Source organism: Eretmochelys imbricata, chromosome 10 (genome assembly GCF_965152235.1).
Source record: "Eretmochelys imbricata isolate rEreImb1 chromosome 10, rEreImb1.hap1, whole genome shotgun sequence".
Classification (NCBI taxonomy): Eukaryota; Metazoa; Chordata; order Testudines; family Cheloniidae; genus Eretmochelys; species Eretmochelys imbricata.
This window is the reverse complement of record NC_135581.1, coordinates 32,599,256-32,624,482: the sequence shown is the minus strand read 5'-3', so window position 1 is coordinate 32,624,482 and position 25,227 is coordinate 32,599,256. Positions and strand designations below refer to the sequence as shown.

The window sequence follows — 25,227 nt, the reverse complement described above, 5'->3', positions numbered from 1 at the left end:
TCGCAGGGCTTTGTTTAATGAAAGCCGTATAATCGAGCCCAGAGTGCGGCAGTGTTACACCAAGGGGGATGGAGGGGTCTTCCCTCTCCCACCCTAGGTATCTCACTTCGAAGAAGGCCACAAACTCCCTGCTGCAGCCTGTGTCCCTGGGGCTACTTAGAAGCTCTTGAGGCTCTGCATTGCGGCCCTGGAGGGTGACTGTTCACAAGTGTTGGGTTCTGAATGGACAGTGTTCCCTGAGCTGCACCCAGGACTTTGAAATTAACGTGTGTGAATCAGCAGGAGGAGATGGTAGGTGTCACCACCTCCCTCCGCTGCTGCCCCAGGCAGGGCCGGCTCTACCTTTTTGACCGCCCCAAGCAGCGATGGAAAATGCTGCCGAATTGGGAAGCGGAGGAGCTGCCTCTGGCGTGCCGCCTAAAGCTGCCGCAGGGCCACCCTTTCCCGTTTGCCGCCCCAGGCACCTGCTTACTAGGCAGGTGCCCAGAGCCGGCCCTGGCCCCAGGGCAGATCTGGTTTGAGCTGTGGGCAGCTGCTGCCCTTCTCTCCTGCTGCTCAGCAGTTCCCCTGCTGGTTGCCTGTTCTGTTGCAGTTGGAAGAAGGCTGGACAGGAGCACAAAATTGTGATCGTCGAGGGCGATCCTTCTGTAGAACACAGCCCAGAGACCGCCCCAAGATCCTTCCTAGAGCAAATGTTTTTCTAAACATCCAGTCTTGGTTTTAAAAGTTGCTAGTGATCCACTACAACCCTTGGTAAATTGTTGCAGTGGTTAAAAAATGTGTAATGTGTTAGACCTTTCTCTGCTAGACTGAAGAGCCCATTATCAAATATTCATTCCCTGTGTAGATACTCGTAGACTGTGATCGTCACCCCTTAACCTTCTCTTTAAGTTAAATAGATTGAGCTCCTTGAGCATGGATTGCAGCCTCTTTACCTTTTGAGCCATATTTCACCTTTGAGCTGCAAGGACCTCATTGGATTGCAGTGTCCCTTTCCTTCCCAGCAAAGAACCTGTATTCACGTGGCACTGCCTCTCCTCTCATAACAGCCTTCCGATGACGAGAACAGTGACAACAGCAACGAGTGCGTGGTGTGCCTGTCCGACCTGAGAGACACCCTCATCTTGCCCTGCAGGCACCTGTGCTTGTGCAATTCCTGTGCAGACACCCTGCGCTACCAGGCCAACAACTGCCCCATCTGCAGGCTGCGTGAGTACACTCAGGAGAGGGTGCAGGTCTCACTGCCATCCATTGGGTAGCTGCATCTCCCCATTCGGGTGCAAAAGCCCTAACCTCTCTGGGCAGGGGTGGCTTTACCGACCAACAGCATAAGTGACTGGTTGGTGCCCTGGGATTATGGGTGGGGCAGAAACCTGTAGTCTGATTCTCTCCCCTCCTGCTCAGCCAGTGGGACCAGAATGGGAGGCAAAGTCTAGATGGACTATAGCCTGCTTAGCTTCCTCCAACCAGTGTCCTAGCAGTGTGTATCTTCGTCTTCCTTTCAGTCCACTCACCCTGTGTGTCAAGCTAGCAGCCCCATCTGGGAGAGGAAAAGGGTGTGTCTTTTATGTAAGCACCACCGTTTTTCCTGAAGCAAACTGGCTCCCGTCACTCCAGAGGGTTGATGCTAACTCACTGGCATTCTATTAAATGAATGGAGCTCTTGCGAGTCAGCAGTCTGTTTGGCTTCTACCACCAGCCTGCTTTACGTCCAGCACTTGGAGGTGTTAAATCCTTTCCATATCCCCTAATTCAGGGCCTATTCATTCAAAAAATGAATGCCTGATGCAGAGCAGAGTAACTGCAGCCCTGTCTCCAGCTCAGTGCCCTGTTAATATTTCAGCAGTTACTAGGAATAGGACAGCAAATTGGATTAGGTCACAAGCATGACCCCATGCTGGGAGCTAATCAGACAGGTTGGGAGGTTGCAAGTTGGGCCTTGACTCTGATGAGCTCTTCCAGGCATGATCGTTTTTTCTGAGCCTCGGGAGGGCCTGTTGTGGACGCAAGCTCATTTAATTGTAACATGTTTAATTGCAAGCTCGTTTAAGTGTCTCTGGGGCTGGGTGGCTAACCTTGCACTAAACAGCTCAGTGTTATAATTTGAAAGGGCCTGAAGCAGCTGGCTTTCCCTGCTTGTTTATTGGCCACCCGAAAGCCATGTGATCAGCCTGAATCAAACCATGGTATCAGATGTATTGAACCTATCCCATACTCGCCTACGTCTTCAATTACCGCCCCATATCCCCAGTATCCTTCACCTCCAAATTCCTCAAACATGTATTTATAGCTGTTGCCTTGAGTTCCTCTCCCCCTGCTCCATCCTGGATCCCCTCCAGTCTGTCCCCCGCTCACTGTTTTGGACTGTAAGATCTTTGGGACAAGGCCTGTCTTGGTGTGCATTTGGGGAGTGCCCAGCATACTGGAAAGCTGATCCTGCTTGGGGCCTCTGGGAGCTACTGCAATATAAATATTTAAGTGTCCCTGACTGCTTCAGAAGATGGTGTTCTCTCTGGTGCTCGTAAATGCACCAAATACTACTCCTGGGGAAATTCTATGCCAAAAAGTTAAAAATTCTGCAACAAAAAAATTAAAATTCTGCAAAATGCTGAATATTTTATTTGTCAAAATAACACAATATAATCACACCAGTTTCAATTATTTTTGGTCATTTATTTCAAAATACCTGTCAGCAAGTATGTCTGTAACAATACGGACAACAGAAAAGATTCAGGAAATGTTTTTTGACAAATAGAATCCTTAGTAGGCATATTAATACAGAACTCTGAGTAATAATTCATTAAAACTGCAATATAGAACCGTATTTCCCACACCGCCAGAAGCAGTGCAAAGGCTGGGGGAGAGTCAGGGGTAATGGAGGAGCTGAGGGGGAGGGAAATAATTGCTGGGAAAAGACCAGAGAAGTGCTGGGGGGGAGGGGAGAAGCTTTATAGGTCCTTAATTGAAAGGATGGAGATATTTAAATCTTCAACAGAGACTTTTAAATGGTCCTACTAGACATTATTTTTCCTTGTCATTCCTTGGGTTTCACTTCCTTGATACTTGTGATATCACCTTAGTTCTCTAGTCCTCCATAAGAACAACCATACTGGGTCAGACCAAAGATCCATGTAGCCCAGTATCCTGTCTTCCAACAGTGGCCAATGCCAGGTGCCTCAGAGGGAATGAACAGAGCAGGGAATCAAGGGATCCATAGAGTACGCCAAGAAAAAAAACCCTCCCACCTCAAAAGTAACCTCTTTTTAAATAGAAAACTCTTACGCTTTTGCTCTTTACATAACAAAAATAATGTGATGAAGCCACAAAGGCACAGTTGGGTCCCAAATAACCATGTTAACTAAATACTTGCACCCGCACACAGCCAGGCTTCATATATACTGCTGGTTTCTGGTGTCTTTTAAGACTTAGAATGTAGTGTGCACCATAGAGCGCTCTCAAAACTCCTCTGTTCTAGACACCACAGAAACCCTTTCAGGCATTCTTTATGCATAAAAAAGCAAACAAAGAAAACCCCCATTTGTTTCCAGATCACCATTAAAAAGGATAGCTGGGTCTTCAGAAGATCCTGTGGAAAGAACAGTATCTGATCATGTAACTAAAGACTATATCATAATGCATATGTATTGGAGGGGGAGGGGGGCAAATTAAGGTTGTACAGACAGGAAATGCCAGATGTAAGGCTAACTTATGAGTGCTTCACTGTACAATCTTAACATTCTTTTTAACACAGTCTTCTATATCATTTTCTTTTTTTAAAAAAAGCTTACTGAAAAAACTGATGCCCTCATGTGGAACCATGTTGACCCTCACATGGGTCACCAGCTAGTTTGGGACCTCTGCCACTTGAGCTGAGTAATTGATAGTAATAGAAGGCTATTATCTTCTTTGTGAACTGACCACTAGAGGGAGATGAAACCTGCTGGCAGAGCGTGTCTATTTGCTGACAGTGGAGGAATGTAGAGACTCAGGAGTAGACAGAAGTGGGGGGGAAAGGATAAGAACTGGGTTGGGGGGGGAGGACACACACTGGGAGGAGACAGGCTGAAGTGTGTGGGTTTTTGTTTTTTTAATAACTACTAGATAAAATAAGTGATTAGGCACATGTATGTTCCAGTGCAGGGATACGGGTGCTCAGTGTGTTCAAGTCAAAGGCTTTTGCCAGCAGACCACTAGGTGGCACATGTCCTCCTACTCTCCTTGTGCAGTGAGCCAAGGCCATGAAAGGGGCATGTCTGCCACCACCTCCTCTGTTCCTTAGCATGGACAGGCACAAAAGCTGCTTACTCTAACTAGGAAAAGGTATTGTGAGGGACAGATATCCAGTTTGTACCTCCTCCCCCACTAAAGGAAAAAAGCAGAGGGATTTTTGCCTAAAAGTGCACTGTGGTGGTGGGTTTGCCTTGGAACTGAACCCGCACATGAGATGATGGATTCTGAATCCACAAGGAATGCCCCTCCAGCTGCCCGCATCTCGGAATGCAAGTCAAGAGAAAAACAGTGTTCTTCCTCTCACTGTCGGCCGCCTCAAAGCACCCAAAGCATTCCGATGCTGAAAAGCGCTTGAAATCTTAGTCTTCATCGAGCAAGCCTTCCAGTAAGTCCTTCAGTACCGGTTCGAGGCATCGTAAACATAAGCACTCACCAGCTCCATCAGACTCCAGTTCCTCCAGGACCATTGAGTCCCATGCCTTTATCTTTACTGGGCCCCTCTTCACCTGTACAGACAATCCAGGCCACCTTGGCAATGCTGGATCCACCAATGATCGAGTCAATGCCTCTGACTCCTTTAGTCTTCCTGTCTGCAAGAGATCTTGGGTGCCTCCTTTTACCAGCCTTTCCATTACTGCAACACCCAGCTCTAGTATTGAGCACCACAGGGTCTTCGGCATTCTCAGCAGTATGCGCACCACTGGCCCTGTCCGTACTGTTGACACACCTGGCACCATCCACACAGAGACATCTGGTGTGGTAGACATTGCCAGTATTTTCAGTGTATCCGGGACCATCGATTAAGTCAGCTTTCCCAGAGCGATAATTAAAACCGAAGCCTTTGTCATCACTGACAAAGTCGACTTCAAAACTGCCAACACCTATTACCTCATCAGCATTCAAACCTCCTTATCCCATGCTATATATGGACTACAGGGCCCATCTCTCTCAAGACCCCCCTGAGCCCCGACAGGAATGCTCCCTCTGTTCCTTGGGGAGTTACACATTCCCTCTTCAGACTCGGAATTCTGTTACCATCCTGACCTTTCAGATCACCTCATAGACATCATGACAGGGGCACAGATTCTAAGGACTATGACTCGTCTTTTTTCAAGGAAGCCCCAAGATGGTGCCCTCCACTGTGGGAGGCTCCAACTGTGGAGTTCCCCTCTCTTGGCCATACTGGTCGTGGCCCATTCCAAGGGAGCTGAGACCTCCTTCAGAATCTCAGACCAGCCGGGGTCCCCTTCTCCAGTCCAAGAAGCCTTTCATCAGGCTCCTCTGACTGTCCCCTATTGAGGAGGATGAGATACTCAAGTAACCCCTGGATGTCCCTCCACGCACTTCGTCATCTCCAGACAAGGCTGTCACCCGCAGAGTCACCTCCAGAGGACTTCAAGGTTGTCCAGGACCTAATGAGAAGAGTGGCCTCTTCTTTAGGAGTGCAGGTGAAGCTGGTTCAAGAAAATCTGCAGTCTCCTTGATGCTGCACAAACACTTGCTACGGGAAACGTGGTCCTTTCCATTGAAGAAGCCCTGCTTGAGACCAGAGAAAATCCTTGGGCAGACCCCAGTTTCTATTCCACCTGCAGCCAAAAGACTGGAAAGATGCTGCCAAGCTCCTCAAATGGATTCTGATTGTTATCAGTTATCACACTCTCTGATGTGTCTCCAACTCACTGGTGGTTATGGCCGCCAGTGAGCATTCCCACCTGTCTCATCTCAAAGCCAAGCTTAAAGACAGGTTGCTCAAGAGACTGGCTATATATGGCAGGAAAACTCACTCTACAGTTACTCTGCAGATGAGGGTGGCTAACCGTCAAGTTCTCCTGTCCAAATATAATTGTATTAATTTTACAGCTTTAGCCAGACTACCAGAGAAGACTAGGGAACAGTTTATGGCTCTGAAGGGCACCTCACAGCAAAAACATCCCTCCACGCAGCTACTGATGCAACTGATACAGCCTTGTGATCCGTGGCCACTGTCCTTGCCATGAGATGTTCCCCGTGGCTCCAGGTGTCTGGAATTCCAAAGGAGCTGCAATCTGGGATTTGCCGTTTGAGCGGTCTGAATTGTTCTCTCAAAAGACTGACGTTGTCACGTGCACCCTGAAAAACTCCTGGACAACTGAGCTCAATAGGGGTGTACACCCCAATCAAAGAGGAAACAGTTTAGACCTCTGCCCTCACAGATCACGTTTCCAGCAGAGATTTCATGACTCTTAAGAGACAATCTAGGCCTTCTCGATGGCACCAGACGGCTTTGTCTCCATCAGGCCCTTCTCACTAGACATCAACAGCTTCTTAACAATCACTTGGACAGCATACCAGTCTCTCCATGTATCCCAGCTTTTGGAAGATGCCTATTGCACTTTTAACAGTGCTTGGAACTCAAATAACGTCAGACCAGTGGGTGCTCAGCAATGTGAAGAGGAATGTGTTATCCAGTTCACCTCCCTCCCCGCAGCCTACCTTCCCGGTCCCCTTTCAGGGACATCTCACAAGACTGTATTACTCTAAGAAGTCCGGTCTCTTCCGCAATGGGGAGTGATAGAAAAGGCTCATTGTCATCACAGAGGGATTCTATTCCTAATTCCCCAAAACTTCCAGGAAGTTGAACTAAGAAAATCAAGTTCCGGATGGTCCCCCTCGCTTCCATTACCCTACCCTGGAGAGTGGAGATTGGTATGCTGCCCTCTATGTGCAGGACACATACTCCTGGTAATACATCCAGGCCACAGGAAACACCTTCACGTTATAGCTTGAGATACACGCAGTCAACACCCGGTGCTCCCTTTTGGCCTAGCGCGTGTATCGGCCTGCCTGCGCTGCCTAGGTGTCCAGCATGTCCCTTACCTAGACAACTGGATAGTGTGCAGTGCCTCAAGCATCCAAGTCCGCAGCAGCATCCTGATCAGAGGCTCTTGTCTAGTCCTGAAACTGAATTTAGACCAAGTTACAGCCAACGCAGCTCAAACTCCCCGTAACCTCTGGCTTCACGCTGCCCTGCTAGCCGCTGAGTGCAACAGGGAAACTGACTAATCCCTGGATTGTCTTTAAGCACAAGCAAGCAGTATCAGTTGAAAGCCTGGTGTATTCTTAGACTCCCTTTAACCTAAGTCTGAGCAAAGTGACAAAATTAGAGCTTTCCAGAGAGTGAGTTGGGGCCAGAAATGAGATGGAGGCAGGGTGAATTGATGTAAATCGCCCCATGGACAGCCAAATCATCAATTTGAATCAACTTTTCCAGCTGTACTTCAGGTATTTCTACAGAAAGGTGCCTTGTCATTGGTTGATATAACCATTTAAACATGTTGATTTACAACTAAATAGAGCCTTTACACTAGATTTAGGACATCTTTTTGCTACCTAGGACAGTACACTATAACGACATACGTTTATTTAAGCAATTATATAGCTTAATATTTTCAAATTCTTATTAATTGTATATTTTTAGTATGTTAGAAAATGGTGAATAATATATTGCTTATTTACTAGGTAATTAACTTTTTTCTTGTAATTTGTGTTAAGCTGCAATAGGATAGTAACTGGAATTTAATTAAACACACACAACAGCACATAAAATTGATTTTTTATTAAATAAAATAAGGCCTTAATACAGTGCATTACCTAATGTGCCTTATTTATAAAGCTTGACCTCAAAAGTTAGCTGTGTTCCCTGGATTCTTTGCATCAAGAAAGCAGCCTTTATCTCACAGTTTTTGATAGAGGCTCATGGATTCAGTATATTTATTTTTTATTTAAATGTTTTAAAAAATTATAGTAAGTTTAGGCCTTAACATATTTTGGGTTAAATTCAGATTTCATTTTAATCAGGTTTCTTTTTAAAAAGAAAACCGTGTAATTTAAATAGCAACCCTTGATTTCTAGTGGTGAAAAAAAATCTATTTTTTTCCCTCAAAAGAACCCATTGATTTGTCTGGGCAGAGGCTGCTCTAGGGTAGTGACATGGAGGCCAACGTGAGCCTGTGAATGAAACAAGGAGGCCTGAGTTTAATCACCTTGCCCCTTTGTATGGGATGGGCCTGGACCTGTTTCAGACCATCTCAGAGTCTTGTTCATTGGGGGATTTCAGCGCATCTGATGTGCCTCCTAGCCCTAAAGTGTTAACAAGTCATCGTTTAACTCCCCCCATTACCAGAAAATTAATGCCACATTAACACAGTGGCCAACTCCTCACCCCCACCCTGGCCTGGAGCAACAAATCTGAGGCTGAGAAACAGTAGAGGGAGCTGTGTCTCCCACCCCCAGCGGGGTTCTTGCAGAGCAGTCACAGAGAGCTGCTGACGGTCTCCTTGGCATTCTGTGTGCAAATCTGTCAGAGCCTGGCCTGCTTTTCATAGAATCATAGAATATCAGGGTTGGAAGGGACCTCAGGAGATCATCTAGTCCAACCCCCTGCTCAAAGCAGGACCAATCCCCCAATTTTTGCCCCAGTTCCCTAAATGGCCCCCTCAAGGATTGAACTCACAACCCTGGGTTTAGCAGGCCAATGCTCAAACCACTGAGCTATCCCTCCCCCCCCTTCTTTCTCCTTCCCACTTCTCAGGGAGTAGCCCCAGGCCTGGCCCCATCCCCACACCTCCCAGGACTAGTGCAGCATCCCATGCACCAGGGAGTCTTCCTGAGCAATGGCTGGGGTCCCTGCCTGTCTGAGGGCCTTTGCAGTGCTGCCCCACCGTGCCCGAGCCTGGCGACTGCATCTTTGCCCTGGGCCTGCATTGGGGATTGCCACAGTGTACCAACTCCTGGCCTCCCACCATGCGTCAGCCCCTCTCCTCCCTGCGGGTCGCTGGCTGGGGGCAGGCTGACACGGCTGGCGGCAGGCTGACACAGCTGGCTGCAGATATAGGGCCTTGCTCAGGTGCAGCAGCGCCCCCCAGGTTAGTTATGAGAGTGGGCACTTCCAGAAGGGCCTGGGGCTGTATTTCCATATAAATAGAGCTGCCGTTTCATTCGCTACAGATGCTGCTCGGGGCCAGGGGCTCTGTCTGCTGCCAGACTGCTCCTCCCTCCAGTTTCTTGCACTAGCGGATGAGCTAAGGGGGCTGGACACCAGCACTTGGCTTCCGTGTGTTCAGCTACAAGACCTTAGCCTGAAATCGGTGCCAGTCCCCCCAGGAGCTCCTGGTCTCTGGGGTGCAGGGCCTCACCATGGTGAATTCTGCCTGTTAACGGGGTGTCTGAGCCATGTCCCTAGTGGAGTTGCTGTGGCACAAGCTGACGCTGTCTGACGTGCTGCTTTGGCCATCTAGTCACCTGTACAATGTTCCCTCCTAGCCTTCCGCGCCCTGCTGCAGATCCGAGCTGTGAGGAAGAAGCCTGGGGCTCTGTCGCCCGTCTCGTTCAGCCCCGTCCTGGCGCAGACCATGGACCATGATGAGCACTCTGTAAGTAACTCTCAACCCTGTATGGCTTCTGGCCCTGTGTTCCCCCAAAGCAAGTGCTGTCTCCCTACCCAACAGGAAATGTGCAAGGGAAACAGTGAGTGGACTTGGTCACATTAATCATCAGAGCATAAGCTTTCGATGAAGTGAGCTGTAGCTCACGAAAGCTCATGCTCTAATAAATTTGTCTCTAAGGTGCCACAAGTACTCCTTTTCTTTTTATGGATACAGACTAACACGGCTGCTACTCTGAAACCTGTCATTAATCACCAGGAGTCTCACTAGCATGTGAGACCTTCCACGTAGGAGGGCTTGCTAACACGCTGGGGTTCGCTTCCTCCTAATGCCCAAAGTGCACTAACCCCAGACACTGCTCCCATTCATTCTAATAGCGCTCGCCCAACCACTGTGCTGGAGGGAAGCAGCATTATCCTTGTTTTACAGATGGATACATTTTGGGAGACTTGCCTGTAGTCCAGAGGGAGTCAGTATCAGAACACAGGGATTCCTGGCCCCGGTCCTGTACTGGAACCCTGAGATCAAAACCCCTTCTTACTTGTTTTCCTGCTCCAGACTCCTAGGACTGGGAAAAAGAGCCTCTATCGAGTTCCTGTTCCACCCATGGGATTGCTTGAGGGAGCTTGTCTGGATTTGTCTAGCCCCGATCTCTTTGAAGGGCGTGCTTGGGCTCTCTTTGTAAAACTCTTGTTCAGAGAGGTTGGGGTTGACAATAGCAGAGTCAAACCAAGTCTCAGATGCAAGCAGAACTGATTGCAAAAGAGTCCCTGCACACCTTGTGTAAAGCAAACACCTTTGGTTGTGAAGTTGCTTAAAAAACCTCTCTAAAACTCTTCTAGTTGAGTGTTTGCACCCTGGGACTTGTTCATGATTGCGGTACAGCGCAACGAATCAGGGGCCGCGCCTTGGCAAGCAGGAGGGGGAAGCACAGCTGAAGTATAAATGCAAGTGACGGACCTAAGAGAGGGAGGAGCGATCCATTGTTATCCCCTAGACCTATCCAGTGAGGCTTGCAGCTACCCTCATCTTCAACACCAGGGAGGCTCCTGCTTCCTCTTGCTCCAGTCAGCCTGGGGGCTTGGCTCATGGTGGAGCGTGGCGCACTGGGACCTGTGTTCTCTGCAGGTCGCATCTCTTCATTAAAGATGAGGGCTGTTGTCTGATGCTGTTATACAAGCTTGACACAGCCCGCAGCCTCCTCGCAAGCTGCAGATGCAGCCCTCCGAGGATCACGCAGGGCACCCTGCAGTGGTCATAGAATCATAGAATATCAGGGTTGGAAGGGACCTCAGGAGGTCATCTAGTCCAACCCCCTGCTCAAAGCAGGACCAATCCCCAATTTTTGCCCCAGATTCCTAAATGGCCCCCTCAAGGATTGAACTCACAACCCTCCTGGGTTTAGCAGGCCAATGCTTAAACCACTGAGCTATCCCTCCCTTCCTACTGAGTTATCCCTCCCTTCCCTGTGGTGCTGTAGGCAGAGCAATAGGCTGCAGGGACAGCTGGGTGGTAAGTGCCCGATGAGAGGGAGCTGTTGCTTAAAGATGTGTGTAAGTTTCAGTGACTGATTCGCAGGGCCCTGTGTGGCCCCTGGCTGTGGACTTCACTGCAGGATCCAACCCCCACCCCCCGGCCTCAGAACCGAGCTACAGCACCTGAGCTTTCGTTCAAAAAAGAAAACACAAAATAAAAGGGTTGGTTCTTGCCCCTCATGACTGCGAAGAAAATGTCCCCGATATAAACCAGTCTCTTACTGTCTCCTCATGTCTGCTGCCTCCTGAAAGAGGAGCTCTGAGCTGGTGTCTGTACACAATGCCCCCTCCAGCTTGGTGGGGCAATAATCCTGGAACCTAGGGGCAGTTTTAGTGTCAATGCAATTAAGTATTTCATTGCTCACTTAGCTCACTATCCCCCACTGCCTCTCCAATTGCCTAAACCCACAGTGTGCTGTACCTCGCTGCCATGTCCTCCGGCATGCATGCACCAACCTCTACAAGGCACTTGTGCTTTGTCAGAGCAGATGATGATGGCACTGAAAGGCATCACAAAGTGAATGGGTTATAACATCTCAGTCAGTGGCAGAGATGCTGAGCTGGGCATATTCTTTATACTCCTCCTCAGCGCAATAAAAACTTCCCTTTGGGAATTTACCAGCCTGCCCCCAAAACACGAGCACTGCGGTGCAGAATTGAGGTGCAGTTTGCGGCTGCTGATGGTGATTAATAATTGGGTTCAAATGACATTGGTTTAACTACTTTTAACAGGACACCGTCGACATGTACGGCATGTCCCCTCAGCCCCCAGTTTCCCAGTCATGTGAAAGACCCAGACAGACAACAAAGGAAACTCACTATGTGGAGGAAGCAGCAGGAAGGGCTGTTGGATGCACAAAAGAAATAAACTGACAAATAGCAAGCACATAACATATTGCTCTCTCTAATCTTTGCCTTATAGAATTTTGACTGTTGTTTGAAACATGTGTGTGCACAAAATTTTAAGCTGGTGGTGCCCCTTTAAATTAACCATTAAAGGAGCAAAGGATTTACTGTGCAAAGAATAAAGCAGGGATCCCGGTTTTGCACTGGGTCCAGCTTGGTGGGGTTGCCTGATGTTACCCCTGTTTTCCTCACCTGCAGAGCTCCGACAACATCCCTCCAGGATATGAGCCCATTTCGCTGCTGGAAGCATTGAATGGCCTCCGCTCCATCTCCCCATCCATCCCTTCCGCTCCTCTGTACGAGGAAATCAGCTACACCGGGGTGGTGGATGGACTGCCCCCAGCTGGCCGCCCACTAGCCGGGATTGACAGAGCCATGGAGAGCGGCCCTCAAAAGAGCAAGCGGAGCAAATCTCCAGACAGGTCAGCCCTAACTTCGGAAACTTCCCTCCCCCAGGGCCTCTTCCCTGCACGTGCCTTCTAAATACCCCTAGAGAGCTCAGAGCTACCGACCATTCCCATCTGTCTCCGTAGGCTGCATCACAGGAGGTCCCCAGCTTTCTCATATCAGCTGTCCATAAACACACTGAGCTGGGGAGTAGCCTTCCTGACTCCTGGTCACAGAGCGATCTGCTGTCCTAGTGCCGTGTGAGGCTGGGAAGTGGCAGCCCCGGATTTTCAGCCTGGTTTTGCAGCCGTGCTTTCGCACTCCCCATGTCCCGCACCCCCAGTTCTATGCCCACACTTCCTTTGAGCTTTTTCTGGTATCATGCCCCTCAAGCCCCAGGGTGCAGGTGAACCTCCCCTTGACACGTGGAGACCCAGTCCGGAAGCAGAGCCCTGACAAGCATTGCAAGAAGGGGCTGAAACTCCTGGGAATGCCAAGTTCAGATCCCAGCAGGCCTGAGGTGGCCCTTTGCCCTGATGAGCAGGTTCTATGCAGGTGACTGTTGGCTTGTGTCTCAAATGACACGCACCAGGGGTCTGAGCACTCAAAGCGGCTGCTTATGCCCTTGTGGCCCTTTCTATGGGAGGGAGGTTCCTGATCGCACGTTCCCCTGCCTACACTCTTGTGCACCTCCTGGTTTCTGCCGTTTCCACTGTGCTGTGCCTGCCGGGGGCTGGGAGGTGCCATGGGAATGTAAGTTGCTATGTTTTGTGGCTCTCTGCAACGTCACTCTTCTCCTACCCCCAGTGCGTTACGATCTCCTTCGTCGCCGATCCACGAAGAGGATGAGGAGAAGCTCTCTGAGGACTCGGACTCCCAGCCAGCGCTGAGCGGGGCCGAGCTGGTACTGAGGAAGAACAGCTCTCCTGGAGTAAGTCCGCATCCCAAGCACTCAACCCTGGTCGCTCCCTGCCCCATGAGCCCTGCACCAGTGAAGGGCCACTCTCTGGGCTGTGGCCTGGCGGCTGGCTACGGGTGCCAGTCTGCGGGGAGGTGCATTTCGGGCAGGATCTTCCTGAGTAACAGGGCTCAGGGTAAACCCTTTAGTGCATGATGGGAAGGAGCCCGGAGTCTGCTGCCGGGGAGCCCCAAACACTTCCCCATCTCCCTTAACTCCACAGCTCTCTACCCCCCAACCCCAATGCCTTGGGTTTCCCATGCTCCCAACCCCTCCCCCTGGGCACAATGGGAACTATTACAATTACAGCCCAGGAGGGCATTTCTAACCCCTTGGGGCTGGCACCTGAAGGGCTTTGTTAACTTGGGATGCTCCTGCCGGTGCAGAAGGATTCCTGAGTGGCAGATTTAGGTTAATTCTGGCTCCAATCACTGCAGCTGGCTTTGCAGCTTCCTAGCTCTGAACCCCCCAACCTGGGCCTGCCCAGTGGACCCACAATCAGCATCTGACACCTGGGAACCTCCAGGAGGGGGTTTCAGCAGGGGGTGGTGTGACTGGACAGGTGGCCACCCTCGTTCCCCAGGCCAGTATGGTACTAGTGTGCTGATAATGCTGGGCACCCTGTATCGGGGCATCAGGCTGCCCCCTGTCCTGGACACAGCCCTCCTGAGCACGTCGGTACAGTATACTGAGTCCGAGGGGAGGGGTTCCAGCCTGCAGAGGTCATTCTGTTCTCTCCTTTTCCAGAGCATAGTGGCTGAAGAAATGGAGGGGATCTCGTCCCTGCAGCAAGGTACGTCCTGCCTTCAGATAAGTTAGTCTAGAGGGTAGAGTTTGGGGCTGGAATTGACCCCCTGCTAGCCTCTTGGCCTTGCTCTCTCAGCTTATGGCAGGGCTCCTTCTAATCCCTCTGGAAGGTGCTCCTTGGGGATGGACATGGTCTCAGCCTAGGATCACATGCCCGGGTCACTGATCTCTGTTGAATGTGGGAATCCCTCTGCCAGGGACCGGCTTTGGGGTTTCCAGTTCCCCTTGGAAACTTGAATCTGACAATGGCTAATCAGCTGCAATTCCCCAGTCTGAGGGCCTGTCCGGGCAACAAGCTGGGGGGTAAATCTGCAGCACGCTAGCCTGCTGCGTATCAACTGGCCACATGGATCCTTCGACCATGCACTCAGGGTATGTGCACGTTTAATCTGGGAGATGTGATTTCCAGCCTGTGCAGACATACCGGCACTAGCTCTGCTTGAGGTAGCACACTAAAAATAATGGAGCTGGGGTAGCATGGGCCGCGTCTTGGGATAGCTGCTGGAATACGTATTTGCCTGGATCCCGGGTACATACACAGGTGGCTGGTCTGAGCAGCCACCCATGCAGCCCCAGCTACACCACTGTTTTTAACACGCTAACCTGAGCTGGGAATCTCACCTCCCAACTCAGAGGCAAGACGTAAACATTCCCCTGTGTGCATTGAGCGCTTGGGAGCTCTGCGTGTGGTAGCAGGGTCCACGTGGCCAGTTAGCACAGGGGCAGGCTGCTGTGCTGCAGATTGACACCCCAGTTTGCTATGCACTCACCCTCTAGACAAGCCTGAGCTTTGTCCATGGGATTTCCTTGGAGACTGAGCGCCCCCTAGTGCTTGTGCACGGACACAGCGCCTGACCCATCACTGCTGGGCCCCAGGTGTGATTCTTCATTGAAACATGAACTTTGTGCAACAGGGGTCTTTGTGCGAAGAACTATCAAGATCTGCAGAGCTCTGTGCGCTGTGACTCCTTCCAGCGCGTCTCATGTCTCAGATCTTCCAAAGGGAGCATTTAAAAACTGCATTTGGACAGTGGCAGAAGCTGAAGGGGAAACCGCGCCAGCTGGGAACTAGAGAAGCGACAGTGACTGAAATTTCTCATGCGTTCCTTCCCAGCCGGCTCTCCCTGGAGCTGAGCTCTGCCCAGGGTGGGCTGACGGGGCAGATCAGTAGTGCAATGACAGGCTGGCTGTGTGCATTCTCCTCCCCTTTGCTGCTGTCACCATGTTCCCCAGCCTGCGCCCAAGGGCCAGGTGGGAGGCAGAGGCCCTCGGTTGGCCGTTGTGCCAGGCAGCACCCACCATTCCCAAACACTTGATGGGAAATTTCACTGCAACTTAAAAGCCTAGATCTCATTCCCTAGACAAACCCTCAGTAACACCAGGCTGCCTGTTGATCTGCTGTGGGAGGTGGCTTCCACATGGGGAAGGAGGAGAGCGCCAGGGGTGGGTTCTCCGTCTTGCCCAGTGCCAGGTGGCCATCTCCCTGCTCCAGTGCTGCTCCATGGGTAAGATCCAGGCTGTTCCCTGCATGCCTGGGGCTGGCTCAGTGCTCTGCTAGGATTCGCACTCTGGTGCTGTGATCAGTGCCCAGGGCAGGGCTGTCAGGAGGAATGGCAGGAGGCATTGCGCGACTTCGCTGGGCTCCCTAGGCCTGATGTGTCTTCAAGTGTCTCGGCTGCAGACAAGAGAGGTGCCTTTTTCAGTCACTGGCCCTGTCACCTGGCAGCGTTTGCAGGGCGCAGCAAGGGGCAGTGGGGAAGGAACCTGTTCTCCCCATGCGTATGGCAGTGGGGGGCCCTTGTTAGCACTGGTCTCTCCTCGGGAGGGAAGGCAGCACAGGCCCCTCCATCTCTCTCCCGGCACTAAGCTGTCCAGCTCTCTGCTGACTCCAGGTAGCCGCCTGCCCTCCATGGAAGACATCCCGCCAGAGAGCAACTGCAGCGAGCACAGGAGCCTTACGCGGTCGGAGAGCGACCCCCCAGTTGATGTGTACCTGCCAGGTAACAGCCCAGCCCTTGTGCGGGCACGGCGCTGATTGGCGGTGGGTGGTGCCGCCGCGGCTTGGCAAGGGGTCTGTGCTGTGCCTATTGGCTGCAGGCTGAGCCACCCTGCTTGCAGCTTGCTTGCCTGGGTTGGCGCATCAGGCAGCTCGTCTCCAGTGGAGAGCGAAACTCTCCCCTAAAGCACCCACTTGCCATGATCATATGGAGCTAACTGCTGCCTCCAGGGGCATGGGTGAGTAGGGCTCCCAGAGAGATAACTTGCCCTATATCTCCCTTTGCCGTCCCCCTCCTCCCTCACCCTTTTGTCTTGCTGCTTCCAGTCCCACCCCCTTTCCTCCTTTCTGCTCTTTGGGCTGCAGCCACCAGACGGCAACACAATTGCAAGTGTGATAGTGGCCTCCCCGTGCAAGTTGGTGAGATTCTCTTTCCCCACTCTAGCGAAGATTCAGGAGTACATGAATAGAGGCATAACATGTGGGGGGGCTGAAAACCCCTGGTCTCCCTCCTCTAGTGACAGCCGCATCTGATCACTGGCCCTGGCGCTCCAGCTGTGAGCTCCCACCAAGGGGAAAAGCCCACCTGGCAGCAGATCCCGGGCACACCCAGAGAAGAGTGCAGGCTCCTGGCTTTATTGCTCCTTGTCTCCATACTGCTGATCCAGGGAGGGAGAGGCAGGGCCTGCCATGCTGGGGCCGCTGAGCAGTGAGCATTGCTGGCTGTGCAGGGGAGGACCCAGGCTGCAGCCCCGCTGCCGTTAGAGCAGGGGAATCCTCCTCCAGGATGCCTGTGCAGGAAGGGCTGTGGCAGCAGGGGGATTGTGCCTGCTGTCACCACAATCCACACGCGGCACACTGGGCTCATCCTGGAACCAGCCTGTGGGCGAGGGAGGGGCCCACTCACTGTGCCGCGGGCGGGGGATTGCGCTTCGGGGGGCTTCGTGGCTGAGCTGCTCCCAGTGCAGCTCCATCAGCTGTAGTCCTTGCAGCCTGTTCTCCCCCGTAGAGTCGCGGTCTGTTCTGAGCGTCTCTCTAATGTCTCCTTCCTTCTGTCTGCCTCCCTGCTCCTGCCCTGGGCAGCACTGGGTCCCGATTCCTGCTCTATTGGGATAGAGGAGTAAGCTGGTACGTCGTCTCATTCTCTTATGCGCAGGGAATTGCATGGGGCGGCAGGACCCCTTTCAGGGTGGGGCTGTGGTGGGGGCAGACTAGCTGAATGTGTCAGTACCAGGCTGGCCCCTTCTCCCCTCCCTGCCCTTCCAGCTCGGCCTAGGATGGTGCATTGCTGCAGTGGTTTCCCCTCACCACAGGGTGGCAGTAACAGGCCCCAGTGCAGGGCATGGGATTTCAGCCAACTGGCCTGAAATCCTGGAGTTCAGCTGCTCCCAGGGCTTCTCTCTCTCCAGACTGCTCAGCTTGTGCCTCCTTTGTGAATTGTCTGCAAACTGACCTGTCAGCTCTGATCCTACCCCCTGGCAGCATTCCTGAGTCCCCTCTGCCCAGCGCTAGCCAGGCCCAGCACCCCGCCAGGCTCCACTGGGCAGGCCACCAGTGTCCCTCTCCCCAAGAAAGCGAGGTGAGTTCAGCTCACTGCTCCTCACGACTAGGGGCGCATGGTGCCTCCAGCCACCGCTGCTGTTACAGGAACAGAGGAGCCCGGTCCCTGCCATGCTGAGCACCCTCCCGCAGCCCCTCGCTGAATGCTCCTGCAGGAGGCCCATAAGCATGTGGGTAACTCAGCCCTGTTAGCACAAGTGGCCAGGGTGCGGAACTGGCCCAGAAACCCCCTCTCACACGCACACAAGGAGATCTGGTCTGATCTGCTTCCACTCACCATGTGCAGGGTTCCCCAAAGACTGGGGGGCCAAGAGCCTGAAACCTGCGGGAGCTCCCATCTGGGCCCCGGTGCCCGCTGGGTCCACGTCCTGCTGAACTGTGGCAAAGGGCATGGGGCTCGTGCACTCATCAGCAAAGCCAAGAAACTGGAGAGGAAATCCTTGTTGGGTCCCCACCCAGCCCCTCTGTCCTGGGAGCCAGCACAGGGCAGTTCCCTTCCCGAGCAAAGGAGAGCGGGACATACCTGGCATATGCTAGACTGTGGGGAGTGTCCCGTTTGCAGCCTGAGTCCCTCTAGCCTCCCCCCACCCCCGAAAGGTCCCGTGCCCACAGGGCTCCTCTGGTGCTCACATGCTGGCTGATTTCCCCCAAGCTGTGGCTCAGCCCATCCTGTGCCCGCCTGCTCCACCCCTAGGCTGATCAGAGGGAGGGAGGGAGGGACCGCAAGGCGAGCGAGCTGTCTTCCTGGGCTGTGACATCTGTCTCTCTCTCTCTCTCCCCCCTCCTTCAGGGTCGTCCGACTCCAAGACCCTTCCAAGCCATGGCGCCAACAGTCCCACTCAGCCCCTCCTCTTCGACCAGCCCCAGCTCTGCCCAGAGGACGCGCGCAGCCTTTCCTTCCGCCCAGGCCTGCGGCGGTCTCAACTGCGTCCCAAGCCACATGCACAAGCTCTCCTCTCCCCGAGGGAGCTGGGAGCCTCCCACGCCCAGCAGGGCCCCCAAATGACACTCTGAACATGGCTCGGGTGTGTTAAATGAGTCTGTAAATGGGGCAAGAGGAAGGCAGGCGCTGCCCCCTGCAGTGGGTTCGAGCCAGGCTCCCGCTTTCCTCTTGGGACTGGCTGCTCCCCTCACCAACGGGCACAACTTTTGCACAGGTTGGTTTTTTAAAGATGTTTAAAGTACTTCCTGTTCTAACCCCTCCGCCCCCTTTCCCTCCCCCCACAGAGGAGCTGGTGGGAGGGAGTTGTTGGGGGGCGGGATGCAAATGAAGGACACTCCCATGTATATTTTGTAAACACGACAACTGTTCGCAGCTGTAGGGTTGCGCTGCCCCTCCCCTGTAAATACGTCTTGGGCCAGTCACCCCTTGCAGGCCGGCCAGGGTCTGCTCTGCTTTCTCCTGGGGGCACCCAGCCCGGGGGGGGGTCTCTAGCCAGACTTATGTGGCACTCCCTCTCCTCCTGGTGCTACTGTCCCCAGGCGATGGTCCCCTGGGTGTGGCATTGCCACCTGTCCAGCTGGTGGCTCCATGATTGCTTTGCAGCTGGCGCTCACTCCCCTGCAGCCTTGTGTGGGAGGAGCAGTGTGGATAGGCTTATGCCTTCCCCTGCAGAGGGACGAGGGCCCCAGCTGCACTCACAGGAGGGACAGCCCCTCTCTGGGGAGCCTGCTCCTGCTCAGTCCTTCCCAGGGAAGATCCAGCCGAATCTCCAGCATGGGGCACATGGGATGCCACTCCCCTTCCTGATCCTGCACTCTTGGGGGCTCTTGGGTTCAGCCACCAGCTGCTACCCTGCTCCCTCCAGCCCGTCCTTCTTGGGGAGTTGGTCGCTGCTGCGCCGGGGTGGACCTAGCACCTGTCCCGCCCTGCTGTGTGGCTTCTTCCTTCCAGGCCCTGGTTCCTGGGATCTCAGCATGCCATGCATGTCTGCAGGCGGGCTCTTACCTAGCTCACAGCACTGGCGAACTCCTGCCAGCGGCTCCAGGGCAGCTTTCTGAGCTCCTTAGACACAAGCACAAGCCTCCTGCCGGAAGGGGGGGCTTTGCCCCGCCAGGCAGCCACCAGCAGCACCCACTTGGCTACCTGCAGGGCCAGGGCCAGTGGGGCTCTGCTGAGTGACACTGTTCAGGGGAGCCCTTAGGGAGAATAGCCTGTTCTTCGTCCTTTACTATTCTGCCCACTTTCCCTGCTGCAGTGAAGCCCTGCCACCTGCTCCTCCTAGCTCTGGGGAAACCCTTCCCCAGCCCAAGTCCTAGCCCCTGGAATCTCCCCATAGCCCCAGCACCACTGTGGTGTGTCTGAGCCCTGGCAGGGGCAGGGAGCCCGGCCTGCAGAGAGTTGGGAGCAGCGCCCTGGCAGTGCTAGGCCCTGTTACAGCTGCAGGGCCCAAAGGTGTGGGAGGATCAGCCTGGCAGTTTGTTTCCCGCTGGCTGGGGCAGGGCCGATGAGTCGAGCACTCAGCTGTGGGTGGGGTTGGGCCTAGCATCTCTCCAAAGCCAGCAGCTCCATGCTCAGCACCACCAGCAGTGAAGCCCAGGTGGAGGGGTCCTGCCTCCTGGTACGGGATTCCTGCCATGCTGGGGCATGGGAAAGGCCTCCATGGCAGAGAACCACCCCCTAACCCATGGCCCCTTTGAGTTGCAGCCAGCTGCCTCCACCCTGGTAAGGCCTTCATGAGGCAGAAGATCACCCCTAGGCCCTCACTGCGCTCTCCTGGGCTCGGGTGTCTGTTGCTGAGGAGATGGGGCGTGCATTGGGGTAGCAGAGGGGTCAGTCTTCCCAATGCTCCTGCTACGGCTCCTCCCCTGGAGAGCAGGCACGGCCATGGCACAGGAAGATGCCGTGAAAAGCACCTCCCGGCCCCTGCCACTGACTTCGGTGACTCCCTTTGGTAGCAGGGAAGCTTCTATCACCGCTATTTCCAGGGGCGTGAATCTCTCTGCCCCTCGTCCTGACCTGCAGCTGCATGCTCCCTGGGCAGGGTTCCAGACGGGGCTAGCGGGGCATGGGGGTGCTGCCAGCCTACGGGGCTGAGAGAGACCTGCACTCTGCACACAGCTGCACACCTGGAGCAGGAGGTGTTTGGGCACCTGCTTTTCCCCAGTGCCCATGGCCTCGTTGGTGCCCCCTGTGCCCGCCTTGATCGATGTTGCTCAGTGCGGTGACCTTGCTGTGTGCCTTGTTCCTGCTTTCTGTGCTGTGGGGAGCCCCTCACCCTATCCATGGGGCTGGCCTGGACCCTGCGGGAGTCTTCTGTCCCTATTGGGAGCTCTGCCCACAAGGACGCATTCCCAGGGGCAGGTTTGTGTGCATGGCTGCTGGGCTCTGCCGTCTGCTTCCGTTTGCCACCATGCCTTTCATTCTCTGCTCCTCCCCAGTGAGATGGGCCAGCCGCCTGTCTCCCCCGGCAGGGATTTCTGGGGGCTCCTCCCTTTGTTCCTTTGTTTAGAGTAATAAATCCATGCAGCAATAGCCTCTGTTTGGCCGTTATTGTAGTCTGTGTGTGCATCCCCTGCCCCATGCAGGGGGAGCGGAGCAGAGCACTCTGGGGCAGACGGCTGAGCCCAGACTCGGGCCTGGGTTCACCCTGTCACCGGAAACCAACTCCCCTGCAGAGGCCAGGCCCCACGGCACTCAGACCCCATGATGTGCACAGCGGGCCCGGAGAGGTCTGGTGGAGGCTGTGGCTGCAGAGGTGTTAAGGGGTCTCCGTCCTGCCAGCCCCACCCTCTGAACACAGCACCTGTCTCCCCAAGCAGCTATCTGCAAAGCCCCAGGCCTGGGGTCTGGCTGGGTGCAGGCAGGCTCTAGGTTCCCAGGGGGCTGCTGGGGCCCTGCTGCTCATGACTGCTTCTTCAGACCATGGCCCTCCCCACCCTCAGGCCAGCTCATCCATTGGCTGTGGGGAGACGTCCCTGCTGCACAAGCAGGATGGGTTCATTCCATCTCGCACCTGGACTCACTGCTGCCGGGCTGGTGGCACCCACCCGCCCACCCCGCCAACATGACTGTGCACTGGGAATAGGCGCCCTGATGTTCCCCTCAGCTCTGACACGGTGCCTGCTCACTCCCTGGCATCAAGCTTCTCCTGGCACTCTCTGCTGCTGCCGCCTTGTGTCCCCTAAGCTTGCGCCTAGCCGTTAACAGTGGTGATAACTGAGACTCCAGGAGTCAAAGGGTTAACTACATGTCACAGTGCAGAAAACACGGATTACAGCTAGTGGTGCGGGGGGGGGCCTTCCCTCCCACCCCATGTTGGAGCTAGGAGCTCAGCCTGGCCTCCCTGCCCCCAACTGTCAGACCCCAATTGCTGTTCACCAGGAGCCAAGGAAGCTGGAGCCGGTGGACAGCTTGGCTATCCCTGTTCATTGCCAGAGCCTGGGGTGCATTTGGGGGTGGGATGAGGGGTTCCGGAGATAGAAGGTTCAGCCCGAGCTGCTTTTATCATTTTGGGATTCTTATAACTGTTCGGGTTGCAGAGGAAGGAGACAAAACTCAGGCCCTGACCACCTCTCCCCTAAAAGGTACAGCCCTGGCCTGCCCTGAGACACTGAGAAATGGGGCCAGGCTCCAGGCTCAAGATGTTTCCAAAGCTACTGCTCTCTTCCTGGTGTCCAGGAGTCCCTGGCGAAAGTGGGAAGCTAAGGATGGGCATGTTTGGTGTGTGGCACAGTGTGCAGCTCTGAGATCATAGTTGGGAGCTGAGAATGGGCATGCTCAGTGCCTGGTATAGGCCCACAGGAAGGAGGGCTGAGAATACTCACTGAGGTGACTGGAGCAGTTGACACCTTCTTTCAGGCTGTATTCATCTGCATGGGTGTTCTCACTCTGTTGAGAACACTTCATTGAGATGAATGGGCCACTTCACAGCTCCCAGAACTCCCTGTGCTGTAGAGGGATGTGTAGAGCCCCCTGTGCCTCATAGGGCCCAGAGCTGGCGCAGGGCCCTCTGCATCTCCACTCTGCAACCCCTGCCTGCCACAGGTGGGTCCATGGGCTCCTCACAGCCCCACCACTTCCCCTTAAGGCATGGCCAGGAGGAAGTGGAGCTGGCCACTGAGTGGTGCATAGCTCAATGGTCAGAGCAGCAGAGATGCAGTCAGAGCAGCAGGTGAGAATATTCTGTGTTTGAGAAGATGTAGGGGACCAGCCAAACCCCATCTTTAGAAACCCCAGTTCGTTGACTAGAGCGCTGATGAAAAACTGATTTTGATCCCTTGGTGAAAGAGGGATAGTCTTCAAAGGGGCCTTTGATCTCCCAACTTTCCCCTTTCTGATTCTGTTCGGTCAGTGATTTTGAGCCCCAGAGAACAATCTGTTCCGTCCCCTACAACTACCCCCAACGTCCTCTACAATCCCTCCCCGTGCCTGCTCCATCAGGTCAGGGGCTGAGCTCAAGGGTTTCCCCTTCCCTCCACTGTTCTCCAATAGGGAAAGGGAACCCAGAACTCCCCATTTCCCCATGCTCCCTCCAAGCATGGGGACAGGGCACCAGGCTTACCCCTTTTCCCCCAATGATGCTGTTTCTAGGGAGAAAGAGGAGCTCAAAGCAGGGTAGGAGAGTATGGGGAGAAAAACAGGGGTCAGAGTTGTTCAGGAGGGTATTTGGGGTCTTCAGCTCTGCCTCCCAACTTTCACGTCCCTGCCCTCCCTCCCCCTTTCATTCCTCCCTTCAAAACATACTGCCCACCACTGGCTCCGTGACAATCCCTGTCTTCTCAACCTGTGGGACCCTCACTGATGCCCTGCCCCCATGACTTTAGATGGCCAAAAAGTATTATTCTAACACAGAGAAAGAGGACAACTTTGGGTAAAAGCCCGTCCTTTTTCAGTGTGTGTGTGATAGAGAGAGAGTGTGTGTGTAAGCGTAAAAGATTGATAAGGAAACTAATAACATCAGGGGAAAGGGAAAAATCCATGTCTGGCTGGGCTAAAGACTGAAAGGCAGCGTTTTCAGTTTTGATAATAGAAGATCCCAGCATTGTTGAGCTGTGTGTCACACTGAAGCCTAGAATATTGAGTCTGTGTGAAGTGATGGAGACAGCTACAATTCGGGGCTCTTTTGGTTCAGAATATCACTAGGGTCAGTCGTCACTGGGTTTAATGATCTGGAACTGTCTCAGTTTTTAAGTTCTCAGCCATTTTGACTTCAGAAATTCCGAGGGGCTGCATCCAGACCTTCAGATGTTTTAATCTGGCCCTCAAGCTCCCACTGGGAGCAGGGTCTGGAGCTTGCCCTGCTCCAGCCAGGGAGGAGGGTAAGGGGTTGGCCCTGCTCTGTGCATGCTGTGACTCCGCATAGCTTCTGGAAGCAGCGGCAAGTCCCCCTCTGACTCCTATGCATAGGGGCAGGCAGGGAGCGCTGCATGCTGCCACCCCCCCACCCCAGGTGTGGCCCCCACAGCTCCCATTGGCCAGGAACCACAGCCAATGGGAGCTGCAGGGGTGGCACCTGCGGACGGGGCAACGTGCAGAGCTGCCTGGCCACGCCTCTGCCTAGGAGCTGAAGGGGGGTCATGCTGCTGCTTCTGGGAGCTGCTTGAGGTAAACGCTGCCGGTGCCTCCACCCCTGTCCCTCTCCTGGGCCCCAACTCCCTGCCCCAGCCCTGATCTCTCTCCCGCCCTCCAAACCCCTCAGTCCCGGGCCACGGCACCTTCCTGCAACCCCAAACTCCTCAGCCCCACTCCAGAGCCCGCACCCCCAGCTGGAGCCCTCACCCACTCCCACACCCCAACCTCCAATTTCATGAGCATTCATGGCCCACCATGTGTGCCCACCATACAATTTCCATACCCAAATGTGGCCCTCAGGCTAAAAAGTTTGCCCACCCCGCCTTAGAGTTATCGCTTTGAAGCCTAAAGTGTCTAGTATGAGGGACTGGTATCAGAGGACGGACTCCCCTCTCCCTCGTGGCCGAGACAGGTGCTGGGGTTATTAAGACCTACCTGGGAAGAGTCAAGGGCAGGGTCAGGCTAGGGTGACCAGATAGCTAGTGCGAAAAATTGGGACACTTTTCGGGGGGGGGGGGTAGTTGCGTGTATAAGACAAAGCACCCCTCTCTTTACCCTGTCCCACAGCAAGGTCCCTGCAAGATGTGTGCATGCCTTCTGCCTGCTCTCCTCTACCTTTCCCTTCCCTCCCAGGAGTTCTGCAGTCTCGCTGCGGCCGGCCCAGAGAGCTCGACCATCACGGGCATGGAGCAAGGGGGGATGACCTTTCTCGGACCCTGCCCAGCCCAGGGGAATTGCTCCCAAGAGGATCCCCAGCCATTTATACCTGCTGTTCCATGGCTCCGCCGTAGGGCAAAGCCATTAGGCGTAAGGCATCCCCCCACGACGGAGAGGGGAGCACCAGTGATCTGGACAGGAGAAGTTCAGTGGGTTGCTTGTAACAAAGGCAGCCATGGACTTCAACCATGCAG

At 53.9% G+C, this 25,227-nt stretch overlaps 1 protein-coding gene across 2 annotated transcripts in view; it reads left to right on the top strand.

Moving 5' to 3' along the window:
- Positions 1–21,277, top strand: part of MGRN1 (mahogunin ring finger 1) — a 108,961-nt gene extending 87,684 nt beyond the window's left edge. Inside the window, exons 10-16 of one of the 2 annotated variants that reach the window (XM_077827657.1) lie at positions 1,050–1,209; positions 9,532–9,641; positions 12,293–12,516; positions 13,289–13,412; positions 14,187–14,232; positions 16,139–16,246; positions 18,593–21,277. In XM_077827657.1, coding sequence (XP_077683783.1) covers positions 1,050–1,209; positions 9,532–9,641; positions 12,293–12,516; positions 13,289–13,412; positions 14,187–14,232; positions 16,139–16,246; positions 18,593–18,816 — 996 coding nt within the window. In that variant the 3' untranslated portion in view covers positions 18,817–21,277. Of the gene's footprint in view, positions 1–1,049; positions 1,210–9,531; positions 9,642–12,292; positions 12,517–13,288; positions 13,413–14,186; positions 14,233–16,138; positions 16,247–17,325; positions 17,367–18,592 lie in introns of those variants that run through there. The other variant, XM_077827658.1, reaches the window with a different exon arrangement.
- The last annotated feature ends 3,950 nt before the right edge of the window (positions 21,278–25,227 follow it).